The sequence below is a fragment of the Lampris incognitus genome, chromosome 6 (assembly GCF_029633865.1).
Source record: "Lampris incognitus isolate fLamInc1 chromosome 6, fLamInc1.hap2, whole genome shotgun sequence".
In the NCBI taxonomy this organism is placed as follows: Eukaryota; Metazoa; Chordata; class Actinopteri; order Lampriformes; family Lampridae; genus Lampris; species Lampris incognitus.
The window spans coordinates 59,058,007-59,071,275 of NC_079216.1; the positions used below are offsets into that span (position 1 = coordinate 59,058,007).

General features: G+C 49.1%; 2 protein-coding genes across 2 annotated transcripts in view; one reads left to right on the top strand and one right to left on the bottom strand.

The window, feature by feature from the left end:
• The window catches only part of LOC130114331 (CD81 antigen-like), a 16,426-nt gene extending 15,633 nt beyond the window's left edge, over window positions 1-793 (bottom strand). The window contains exon 1 of the mRNA XM_056282183.1: window positions 667-793. Coding sequence (XP_056138158.1) covers window positions 667-732 — 66 coding nt within the window. The 5' untranslated portion in view covers window positions 733-793. The remainder of the gene's footprint in view (window positions 1-666) is intronic.
• A 2,068-nt stretch (window positions 794-2,861) lies between these two features.
• On the top strand, window positions 2,862-9,965 carry kcnc1b (potassium voltage-gated channel, Shaw-related subfamily, member 1b). Its single transcript, XM_056281788.1, is given in 5 exon segments — window positions 2,862-3,277; window positions 3,279-3,429; window positions 6,763-7,678; window positions 8,481-8,654; window positions 9,826-9,965. Coding segments are annotated over 5 exon segments (1,797 nt in total).
• The last annotated feature ends 3,304 nt before the right edge of the window (window positions 9,966-13,269 follow it).

Consider the following 13,269-nt stretch of genomic DNA (forward strand, 5'->3'; position numbering starts at 1 on the left):
CTCTCAGAAAAACCCCTCTTCATGCACATGTTGTCGCCTGATAAATCTTCCACGTGTACCTGAAGCAGCAGCATGGTGCATACAGCGATTAAAACTGTGCAAATGTTCACCGCCCCCTCGCCCCCCCCCAATCTAATATGGGTATTGTACGGCGGTAAACACGAGCATGGCGAGATTTCGACTAAAAGCGGCCCTGCTACGTGAAATGACCGGTGAGGGAGAGGTTAAAACGAGACACGCTCGGGGCAAACAGCCCCCCCTCATCCCTGCCCCACGTCGTGCACAGCCTGCCAGGGGCTCCTCCGCACCCCGTCCCCGAGCCACCTCGCAGAGGTGCTCGACCGGGCGGAAAATAAGGGCTGACCAGGGGTAGAAGTGTTTTTCAGCTCAGGGCCCGCTCCCCCACGGAGGCGTCTGTCCTCGCTCACTGCGATCCCGGCACAGAGTGGCATAATTAATAGCAGGACTGGAAACCCATTGTACCTCCCCCAGGATTCAGCACTTATCAATTACACCATTACGACCCAAACCGGCCTGCAGACATCCAAGTGGTCCCCCTGTAACGCGTTCGCTCGCGGAGAACAGGACAAGACGTTAAGCCAAAAAATATAAACGTGGTCTAAATTAGTCAGACGACTAACATAAAAAAAACATAAATCAACTCACCCAGAAAATAAAATTAAAGAAAAATAACATGTATTTAATGCACTTGGTGCAGCCCGTCACTGCCATGTTGTCAGTATTGCTCAGGTCCCTGGTTACAGCAGATGAGAAGGTTCAACTCTGCTCCTCCACTCCCAGACAAGAAGGCTTCGTTTATTCAGCCAGAGAGGGTAAAACAGTGGGCCGTTAACTCCTCCTCGTGATGAGGAGGGAACCCCGAGGAGAACTGCCCACCCCACACCGGCTGGGGTGAGTAAGCGAGGGGCAAGAGAGGGGTGAGTTTGTTAAAGTGTGTCGAGTCTTCTGCAAAACCAAAATGCCCTGTACGTTGGTACACTTACAATTACTAAATGACAACTAGAAAACCAGTGGTGCATTTGGGAGGAGAGGAAAAGGAAAGAAAGAAAGAAAGAAAGAAAGAAAGAAAGAAAGAAAGAAAGAAAGAAAGAAAGAAAGAAAGAAAGAAAGAAAGAAAGAAAGAAAGGGAGGAACGAAGGAAGGAAAGAAAGAGGGGAAAAATAAAAGACTTCAACCGGAGATATCAAAATAAACAGAATTTAATCTAAAGTCTCAGCAAAAACACCGTTTGAACGCACGATGGGAGGAAAACCATGCGGGAGGCTACGGCGGGCAGGCGCGCCCTCTGTCGGCCGTTTCCTTCCACTGCACCCCGCAAGCCTGATTAGATCACGTGCGCTCGTCTATCAGAAATTCTCGTTATTCTTCGGTTTGAAAACGTCGTCGGGCCCCGGCGTCAGCTGGTTAATGAGCCAAAGTGGTCATAATCACCATATCTAAACCAATCAGCCGGGGTTAGAGCTTATCAGTACCAGCCAAACTCCTCTCACTGAACTCGCGTGTTCGCGGCTCCGGGGTCGCGCGTGAAGCTCGGTCCGCATGACAAGGTCTCCCGAGTGGTCGTAACTCCCAACGGCGAGGCGCGCGGAGGGAGGCGTCTTCTCCTCCTCAACAAGCCGAGATGGCTGGAGTTGACAGCCTGTTCCGCCGAACAAATAAATAAATAAAAAATAAATAAATAAGTGGTCTTGACTGGGCATGCTCTGTGTGTTTGGGGTAAGAGTGGGCAGGGAAGGCGAACAAGCTGCCGAATTTTTTTTAATTTTTTTGTGGACATTTTATCTGTCGAGAAAACACGTTTTTCAATCAGCCCCCTTTCCGTTTTGGTTGACACACGTGACGTTATTGCGGGGAAAACATCGGTAACATTGTTTCCAGCAGACAACCGGTCTCCACCTGTGCGCGCCCCCCCCGTGCCCGTGCGCCCCCCCCCCCGGCCGCCCAGTCTATAAGGCTACTCTCCAGGGAGTCCAGCGAACAAATATTATACACGAATGAAAGCCGTCTCCGCTGCTGTCCGACGGCGCGTCTCTCGAACGGACCCGGAGAGGAGGGAGGGGGAGGACCGGGACCACCTGTCGACCCCTTGAACGCGCGAGAGACAAAAAGCCGCTCGGCCCCCCCGGCTGACGGCGAGGCGGCGCTGGGTTTATATAGGGGGGGCTGGCCCGAGACGGGGCGCTGGAGAGGGGGCCGCCCGCTCAGCACCGCCGCAGTCACCTTGCTGTGAATGTCAGGAAGCGTCCGGCTGACGGCGGAGCTGTCGGCGCGCCGGATCTCAGCGCCGCAGGGAGGAGGATCGCGTCCGAGACCTGCCATCTTATCTCAGCCGCTTGGATTTACCGGCGATGTGACGCCCGCTCCTCGTATGATGCCATCGGATGCAACCGTTTTGGATTTGGACTCTTAACCCCCCCTTGTGAGTCTTGGGCAGCTAATAATCTTTTTGGGGTTTTTTTTTAACGTGTGCGTGTGTGTGTGTGTGTGTGTATTTTTTATTGTTGTTGGTGTTTTTATTTAAACCATCGACGCATTAACAGTTTGCCGGGAAGGCGAAATCTCCATCGACCCGTCACAGCTGGAGGACGGTGGGAATATAAAGCCTCGGCGCGTCTCGTCTTCTCTCACAGTTGGCTGACAAAACCACCGTTCGCCTTTTTAATTCATCACGCCGCTGCCGAGTCCGGCGTCTCCATTTTCTAATTGTCGCCGTGCATGTGTTGCACGCGTGCACACCCCCCCCCACACCCCAGCACCCCCACCCCCCCCAGCACCCACCGCGCACGTAGGTTCGCCGCTGTGATGAAGGGAACTTATTGGAGAAATGCCTAAGGGACGCAATGGGCCTGAGCGACGACAAGGATCGCATTGTGATAAACGTGGGAGGGATCAGACACCAGACGTACCGCAGCACCCTGCGCACCATACCTGGCACCCGCCTGTCCTGGCTGGCCGAGCCTGATGCGCCCAACCACTTCGACTATGACGCCAAGATCGAGGAGTTCTTCTTCGATCGCCACCCGGGCGTGTTTGCGCACATACTCAACTACTACCGGACAGGTAAACTGCACTGCCCCGCCGATGTGTGCGGACCCCTGTACGAGGAGGAGCTGGCCTTCTGGGGCATCGACGAGACAGACGTGGAGCCATGCTGCTGGATGACCTATCGCCAGCACCGGGAGGCTGAGGAGGCCCTCGATAGTTTCGGCGGGGGGGCCCTGCTCGACCTGACGGGCGACGATCCCGAGCCGGATGCGGAGCACGGGGAGGGGGGACGACGTGGACGAGATGACGAGGAGGCTGGCGCACGGAGATTCCCCCGAGGCCAGGCACGGCAGCTTGTGGCGCCGGTGGCAGAGGCATGTTTGGGCTCTGTTTGAGGACCCCTACTCCTCCAAATATGCAAGGGTAAGTAGGCCTTCCAGACTAACTAGCTCGCTGGTGTCGTGTGTGGTTCCCCTCACTTGAATGTTGCGGGGAGCTCGGTTGCAGCATGCCGGTGTGTGTGTCGTACGCCGAACCGTCTGCTTCGGTTACTTTGTGTCGGTGAAGGAGAGCTTGCTGGAGCCCCCCCCCCCCCCCCACACAGCTCAGGTTTGAAACGTGCTCTCCGTGACCTTGACACCGGTCTCCGCAGGGTATCCGTAGCAGGAGCGTTACTGAAACAGGGACACAAGAAAGCCAAATTGACCAACGACTTCGCCTGTCAGAAACCCTGTCATCTGGAGTCCATCCCCCGTAAAGCCTCGAAGGACATTTAAGAGCGGGGCGCAGCAGCAGGCCCTGTCGCCACACGAGGATCCCCCGTGTAGGCTGGCAGATTGGTTAAATAGGTCAGCTGCACCTTAGTAAACCAGATATTTGGCACCACCTGTATTCGGTGGCAGACCTCCAGCCCAAAAATGGGTTGCTGTCAGACCTGTTATGGGCACGCTTCCACGTGTACTAATGCCCCTCGCAGGTTAGAGCGAAACGACTTTACACCTTCTGATCCCTTCCACTCTCTTTTCCTTTTTTCTTTTTTTTTAAACCGGTGCCTCCCCGCGAGGGCCGCTGTGTCTCGTGCTGTTCCAGCCCGTGCAACATGGGGATCGGTGTAGTCATTCGCTAGGCCTTCATCCGCCTCGCTTTTAACGACGGTAACGTGCAGGTTCCCCTCAGAGGAAGCGCCGCCGTGTTTTTTAAGAGTTCCCCTCAGAAGGGGGAGGACATTTGTCAGAGTTTAGAAAAAGAAAGAGAAGAAGAGGAAATCTCAAGCTGTGTCTTAAACCTCAAAGGGAGGATTGACGGAGCTCCACTAAGACTGGCCTGAAAACTAATTGGGTCTGTCCCTCTGAGTTAATTACCGACTGTATTCTCAAAGCGCACATCGCTGGAAAAGCCCTGCTGCTCCACATCAGTCTAGGCATGGAAGCAACGGTGGGAATTGGCTCATCGGGGGGGAGGTGGGGGGGGGGGGACCCGGACCCGGGGGGGGGCAATTTAAGAGGCAAACTTCCTAGAAGGTGATGTACTAAATAATGACGGGCAGGGAGTTGGCATAGCTGTGCCCTACGGAGCCTGTGTGTGTCAGGACGTGCGTGGGAATGAGCAGGGCGGACGTGGGAGTGGGTGGCTGACGGAGGGACCGTCATATTGGACACGCGTTGGTCGTGATATTTGCGTTTGTCCTTGGTTACGCGTGCACATGCACAAGCCTCGCAACCGACTGCGTCCACACACACAAAAAAGGGACAAAAACAAAGAATGCACAACGTTTTCTAGTTTGCCACATTAAATGCCGTTTTCTTTTAAGTATGCCGGGCTTGAAATGGACGGAGGGGTTGCTGACAGAGCACAACTCGGTGCGCTTTAGCGATTTACCAAAACACAGTTCCCCTATGGCCCACTAATATAAGTGGATGGGAGACAGACACTCGCATCCAACGGTGATTTCCTCGGCACAGTGCCATGAGTGGCCAGTGAGCGGATGTAGTCATGAGTGTCTGTTTTCCATCTTGTGTGCCTCACTCAGAAAGACACGGTACTGTGACGACTCCCACAGTGCTAACTATCATGGGCAACCGGGTCTGTGTTCTCTTGACCGGGGGGAACATCAGGCGTCACTCTGCCTCATGCCCCGACATGAGCTACACCAACTCACCTCCCTGATGCCGTTCATCACTCTCCTGCAGCGGTGCAATGAAGTTGGCGATGCTGCAGGGTGGCGGGGAAGCGTTGCAGAGCTGCACCGTTATTTAGCGTTATCAAAACACCTTTATGTATGGACGCTGTTTAGCTAACCTTTGTCTGTCTGTTTCTTTAACCGCAAACAGTGAGAATGCAGTGAAACTGTCTTATTTTTCTCATTTGCGAAGAAATGCAAGGAAGCCACAGTAACGTCCATCCATCCATTATCCGAACCGCTTATGCTGCTCTCAGGGTCGCGGGGGCTACAGTGACACACTGTACGTAATAAGAGAGTGACAGCATAAGGAGAAGGTTGCAACTAATACCCAAAACAGCATGTCATTAATCTCTCTACACCGAATATATATATATATCCAGCATCCTCACGACCCTGAGAGCAGGATAAGCAGTTTGGATAATGGATGGATGGATGGATGGATGGATGGATGGATGGATGGATGGATGGATGGATGGGTATATGACAGCGGATAATGGATGGATGGATGGATGGATGGATGGATGGATGGATGTGTATATGACAGTGGATAATGGATGGATGGATGGATGGATGGATGGATGGATGGATGGATGGATGGATGGATGGGTATATGACAGTAGATGATGGATGGATGGATGGATGGATGGATGGATGGGTATATGACAGCTGATGATTGCTTATGGCATGAAACAGGCTTGTACTGTCTCATAAAGAATTTACTTGACTCACTGGATTATTTTGCTCCTTAATTGTTGAGCACTTTGCCAACCATTGAGTGTTTCTTTTAACAAAGTTATATACACACACACACACACACACACACACACACACACACACACACACACACACACACACACACGCACACGCACACACACACATATATATCAGAAGTATCAGGGCTTAATTTCAGTGAAATGCGATCATCAGATCAATAGATGATGAGGCCTGCAGTGTTCTTTGCCATTAAGAAAAAGATAGGCTTCTCATAAGAGCCCGTCCAATTAACCTTAGCTCATTCACGTTCCCGGGGGTTTGCCACTTAGACAGCATGACCTTGCTTTAGGAAACACCTACTGCTCTAACGGCGTGACAGAAGAGAGCTCCAGCTGCATTTGGGGTCTGCACGAACTAAGGACACGTCTCTCGGTGGCTTTTTGCAATTGTTTCTGAAGCCTGGCCTTGAAACATGCCGTGACCTTGAAATACTGGCGAGGGAACACAGGCCCGAGCAGATATGGCCATGCAAAAATGGGCTCATTGATTCTCCCCTTCACAGTGACGTTATCAAGTCAAGACACCGAGGCAGAAATGAAGACAGTAAAAGAGAAAGAGAGGGAGGGGGAGGAGGAGGAGGGGGGGGGAGTCAATGCCATTGTCATTGTCAATGCTGATGCCATAGTCTCATATAATAGATTGAATTGCACTGTGTCTTGTGAGGAATGATTTGCCTGGCCCTTGCGCCTGATTACGTTGCTTGTAATACTGTGCTCATTCTCCTTTCTGTCCTTCTGCTTTCCCTCTGCCTCCTCTCCCATCTCCTCCCTCCGCCTCCATCATTTATCTTCCCTTCTTAGTGGGTGGCTCTCGCCTCGCTCTTCTTTATTCTGGTGTCCATCACCACCTTCTGTCTGGAGACCCATGAGGCCTTCAACCCCATAATCAACCGCACTGAGCAGGAGGTGGTGGACAACGTCACAATAGAGCACACCTACCCAGAAGTGGAGACCGTGGCCTACCTCACCTACATCGAGGGTGTTTGTGTGGTGTGGTTCACGTTTGAGTTTCTAATGCGAATAACTTTCTGTCCCAATAAACTTGACTTCATTCGCAATGCCCTAAACATTATCGACTTTGTAGCCATCCTGCCCTTCTACCTAGAGGTGGGCCTCAGCGGGCTGTCGTCCAAGGCAGCCAAGGACGTGCTTGGTTTCCTGAGAGTGGTGCGGTTCGTGCGGATCCTGCGTATCTTTAAGCTGACCCGTCACTTTGTTGGGCTGAGGGTGCTGGGCCATACGCTGAGGGCCAGCACCAACGAGTTCCTGCTTCTCATCATCTTCCTCGCACTTGGTGTCCTCATCTTTGCCACTATGATCTACTACGCTGAACGAATCGGAGCCAATCCTAATGACCCCCGAGCCAGTGAGCATACGCACTTCAAGAACATCCCGATTGGATTCTGGTGGGCTGTGGTGACCATGACCACCCTCGGCTACGGAGACATGTACCCTCAGACGACCTCTGGCATGCTGGTGGGAGCCCTGTGTGCTCTGGCGGGTGTGCTGACCATTGCCATGCCTGTCCCTGTGATTGTCAACAACTTTGGAATGTATTACTCCCTGGCTATGGCAAAACAGAAACTACCGAAGAAGAAGAATAGGCATATCCCACGCGCCCCCCAGCCTGGTTCTCCTAACTATTGTAAGTCAAGCATCAGCTCCCAACATCAGAGCCCGATACCCCATGACGACATTTTCGAGATAAAGTTCCAAGGTAAGAAACCGAGCAGAACCTTCTCGTGTTTAAGTGGTGCATATATAATCGTCCAATCACTGCGTAGTCTCGTGCAGCCGCCGTCGCACTTTCCCTTGTCTGCCTGCTCTCTCCTAGTATTAACGTCAGGTAACTGCAGCATAGTATCAAACAAACGAGTTTCCCGCTGAAGAATCGATAGAGTGTGTGATGACAAGCATCCAGTACTGAATGGAAGAATGGAGAGACAGAGCAGAGTCGGACCATGAGTAATCCCGCTATTGATTTTGTTGCTCTTTGCAGTGACTTACTCATCCTTCCTCTCAAGACCAACCTGAGTCTGCCTCACCGTCTTAGAGCTCGGTGCTAGGACGGAATAGGAAGACGTTGGAGTCAAATTCACTTTATTTATTTACAATAAATATACAAGAACTTGCCACGTAAAGAAACATACCAATGGCGGGGAGTGTAAAGCTGTTGATTATAACGCACAGGAACAGTATAGGCTAGGATACGAGAGACTAGTTCACATATTACCCTACAGACATGCCCTGAGTCACGAGGCAACGGTCAAGCACAACACCACCGCCATTGAATTATGACTATTATTGAAATCAATTTCAGGTCAATACAACTTGAAAACTCTGGTATTGTCAACTTAATTTGCATTTATACTTCTCTGAGATCAGCACTATCCTTTGTGTCATATAAAAGACCAGCTTGTAATACCACTAACCAGCTGAAATCATGGATCACCATGCATAAATACATACTAATGACCAATCCCTCTTTTTTTTTTCCTTCTCTTCCCCATTTTCTAAAGATTCCAAGCTAAATGGCGAGGCGGCCAATGCCGCCCTGGCAAACGAAGACTGCCCTCATATTGACCAGGCCATATCTCCCGAGGAGATCTTCAGCCCCAACGAGCGAGAGCGGCCGTGCTTCCTGGTCACCACCGCCGAGCGGCCCAACCACACTGGGGGAAGAGTGAGGAGGGGTACGTACAGTAACAGCCAATCACAGGGCCACTGACACCATACACAGAATGTTCCTTCCCCCCGCCCCCCCCTTACCGAGTACCACACCTCAATTATTCACAGCCTCATGCACACACGCAACCCTCACACCAGCCCCCTCTCTTCAGCCATCCCCTTGAACACTGTAGATATCGCAAGTTATAAAACCATCTGGTATTTAAACCTCACGCACAATCACCACTATTGTCAATGAAAAAAATAAGTTTGCATCTACATAATATATTTTTTGATACCATGCATATTGCATACCCCTATTTATTTATGAGTAAGAAAACTATTTTCGGAGTTTTATATGATCTAGAATGTGTCGTCTTAAATGCTTAGGGAAGTATTTGCGTGCTATGTATGTGTGTACCATGTTTGTATATGTGTTTTAACGATAAATATCATGCAGAATCCTGACTACGAGTATGTCGGTCTTGAGCGTAACGGTGCATGACGTGTCTTGCTGCTGGGTGTTATCAGTATGGTGAAGGGGCACAACACGAACGGAGGAAGGCTCATTTCAAACTTTCATCCTTCACGATGAACCGAATGCCATCACCAATTCTCTAATCGAGAAGAGCGGGGCTGACCATACGTCTATTTTGATAGTGGCTATATTTAATAATCTAACCCTCCCGGTTTGTACTACGAGAGCCAAATCTTAACAGCAACTGCACATTTCTATTCAAAGCACAAATCCTCACAACAATCTCTGTGTGCAAAGTCTGAAAACACACTAGGAGGGGAAAAAAAAGAAAGAAAGAAGAAGTAAAATCCGCCTCAAGCCTTGACTCCAGGTGCGACAAGCACAGCCGCTTGGCTCCTCTAATTCTCTACCTGTAGCCGACGACACATTCCTAGCCTGAGGTGCCTACCTACAAATCTCTCAGTGTTAGACTCCATACCATTCCAATACCACCCTGTGCATGCTGTTGTACTCCTGATGCACTCAACGCATGGAGAATAACGATATGTCTGTGTTGACCTGTTTATTTTGGAGACAAAAACAAGAAAGCAACAGGTGTAGCGTATCAAACAGAAACACCAAAAAAAAAAAAAAAAAAAAAAAAGGAAGAAAAAAAAAACATTTTGTTGTGGATTCAGCGGTGTGGTGTACTCAGAACGTTCTCTGTTTTCCAACTGAAGGTTATGAAAAGCCTTGGAGCCTTAACAGCATGTCTGGCATGAGCGGGGATGCCTCTGGAGTGTCCTCAGTGTCCGCCCTGCCCTGCAGCCCACCTTGTCTAATGCAGCACTCACATTCTCCCATCCCATCCATTATGTAGCATGGTCGACTAGCGCCACACAATGCCATCGGAGGGCCCGTCCACTTTTTCTCTTTTTTTCTTTTCTTTTCTGTCAAATCCTTTCTTTAGACTTGCCTTTGCTCCTGCTTTTAACAGCCCCCCCCCCCCATAAACTGTATACTAAACTGTGCTAACAGTCAAGCCTCCCAAGCGGCCTACTTGGGTGCGTCATATCCTACGCCAGGATACACTGGCACCCCGCATGGGTCACCTACGTTGCAGACAAACTACTGGTTTACTCTTACCCATAGGCCACCCCCCCTCCCCCCCCACACTCTCTCCCTACATTCATATCATTGCCTGTTGCTCTGTTGCTTTTGTTCTCACATACTCTGACAATAACTTTTTATCTCATCTGCTTTCTGGACGATAACTTGTGAAAGACAAACATTTCATAAGATGTAACCCCTGCTAATTCTATGCTGGACATTAACGATACGTGGCTGCTTTGATACATATCTAAAAGGCACTATTGCCGGCTGTTAAGGGAACTCCACTTAAGTGCTTTTGTACGTTGCAAAGTAGAGACGTTGTAATGCAGCCCACACACAGCTTCCTGTTATGCGAGTGGCGATTCAAATTCTTGAAACGTGGTGTTTATGATGTCCGGGACGCGACATGAAAACGATGACAGTTCCTGCGATGCTCGTGATGAACACATCTAATGTCAACGGATCTCAAAACTGTCTGTTCATTTGCATGAGATGCATGAGAAATTATGTTCGAGAAGAAGCTAACTGTATCACAGTACCTGTAAGAAAAAAAAACCCTTTGATTTCTTGATTGATTCATTTTCTTTCCAAAGCTTCTTCATTTTATGCATTTGGAAACAGCAAGAGACTCAGTCAGAGCAGGAGATTTTATGTAGCCGCCATTCTTTGCCTTTCCCCAAAAAAATTATAGATTTGTTTTCCGTGTGCTTGTTTGACCGGGGCCTCCGGGTAAAGTCACGTGATCTACCTTGAATTCTCTTGACACGCGGCCACGAATGCTGCTGTGAGCATAAGGATCTTTTTATAAATATATATTAAAAAAAAAAGTTTTTAAACAGCACGAACAATCTGCAGCACATTTGTTATTGCTGTGACGCCTATAAATCCAGGCGAGACGCGGTGCCTTCACACCTCAGGAGGCAAAGACAACGTGGGTATTTTAAATTGAGGCGACGAGACGACATCAGCGCTCAAATTGTAGCATCGTTATACTTTATATCTCAAGCTCACGGCGGCATAACAAAAGCTCCGTTGTAAGAGCTGCCCCTCGTTCCTGCTGAGCTACCCCCCCCCCCCGGTAATCGCGGCAGATGCCCTCGTTGGGAATCATTCCTACGCCGCAGCGGAGGCCCATTGGCATTTCTGACCATTGTTGAGTTTTAAGTTTCAGGGATGCACAGCTTTGAGCAGGGCAAGGGTTGAGTCGACCGACTTAGTAGTATCCAACTTTGAAAAAAAAACACAAAATGCTATTACGGGGGTGGGGGGTGATTGGGGGGGGGTCTGCAGCACTACAGAGCCAAGCGAGTACGGCATCACTTCTAAAGATGACTCCCACCTTACGGGTTCATCTTATCTAAAGAGTACATCAATACTTATCATGAATACATACTAGCCCCCCACCCCCCCAACATATGCACATTTTATTTCTGGGCACTTTAAGAAGTTTTCAGTTGACCACTCAAGAAATGTTGAGTTTAAAAAAAAAAAGGAGAAAAAGGAAGAAAAAAAAAAGAAAAAAATACAGGTATAGCAACTCTTAACTTTTTTTATTCTGTATGAGCAGTTTCACGTTTATGTTTCTCGAGTCATGTCTCTTGCTGTGGTAATTAATGGTCACTATTAAGAAGAAAAAAAAATCCTTGTGAAGATTTTATGTAAAGCGATGCAGGCAGAGTTACTATACTCATACTGAATGCAAGCCGAGTGAGAGAGAGAAAAAAAATGACAGCGAGAACAGTATGAGATGTGGGTATACTTGGGGAAAGGTAAATGCATGTATTTTACATTTATGCAACAAAAAAGAGAAAAATATTCAAATAAAACATGTAAATAAAAAAAGTCCTTGCATGAAATAAATTTTGTACACAATGGGCATTTAGACTCGTTTTTTTCATTCAGCAGCACATGCACACACGTCTTCCCCTTTGTTCACTAGCCCAGGGCTAGCTAGCGTGTCCGGCAGCCGTTTGGCCCTCGAGGGGTCAAAGAGCGCATAAAAAACCGAGGTGACTGTGAGAGCATGATGCAAACTACCTCAAACGCATGACGGCGACTGAACTACTGTACATTGACCTGTAAAGCAGCATGATTGGGCATGCCGATTAACCTACTGAGAACCCCCCCCCCCAACTTCCGCACACAGACACCACCGACATCTTCGTCCGGCGCCTTGGCTAAAGCATGGGAACATACAACACATGGTAAACCCGCCGCTTACCATGAGAAACTAACGGAGCACATTTTCTTTACTCTCAAGGCTCAGCCTCATTTCACCACTCCTCGCATCATCAGAGGTGTCCGCCCCTCCGCCCCCCCGTCATCTCCATCATCTCCGCCACCCACCACACGCGCTCTGTGTAATGATTTCGTTTTGTGTAACTGTGTTTTGTTATATGTTTATAGAGACCCAGCGACAGCAGCGGAGCAGACAACCAGCAGAGTCAGTTTGTGTTATGAACCATGGTGTCCCAACCACTGTGTGTGTGACCCATAATGGCCCATCCCCCACCTGATAGTGCTGTAGCCTTTGTTGTGTGTATTACTTAGTATTATTTTTTTTGGGAAACTGGGTGTGACAGTGACAACCTGTACATCACAAACTCAGCATAGATGTAGCACAGAGGAAGTTTTGTTGTCAAGCCTTATGTAGCTCAGTATCTGTGACTGGTTACTGTGTTGTAATTTGTCTGCCTCTTTTTTGGTGTGTGCCAGTGTTGTAAATATGCTTTCTGTGTGCCCCAAGTTGTGTATACCAATGTTTTCTGAGTGATCATCCAAATATTTGTGCTTGTGTTAAAAAAAAAGAAAAAAGAAAAAAAATGTTGCTCCGATTTTATCACCCCCCCCCGCTCCCTCCCCAACCCCCCCACCCCACCCTCCGGTGAACACGTGTCACTTGTCACATCAGCCAGACGAAACAGTCGACAGCAAGTCCTTAACTTTGCACCCTCGTGGTCACGTTTAAACAGCCTTATTGCACTTTTTTTTTTTTGCACCGGTGAACTTTGACATTCCTTTTAATATGTTTCCGGGCATCAAAAAAAAAAAACATCCACAAAAAAAAATGT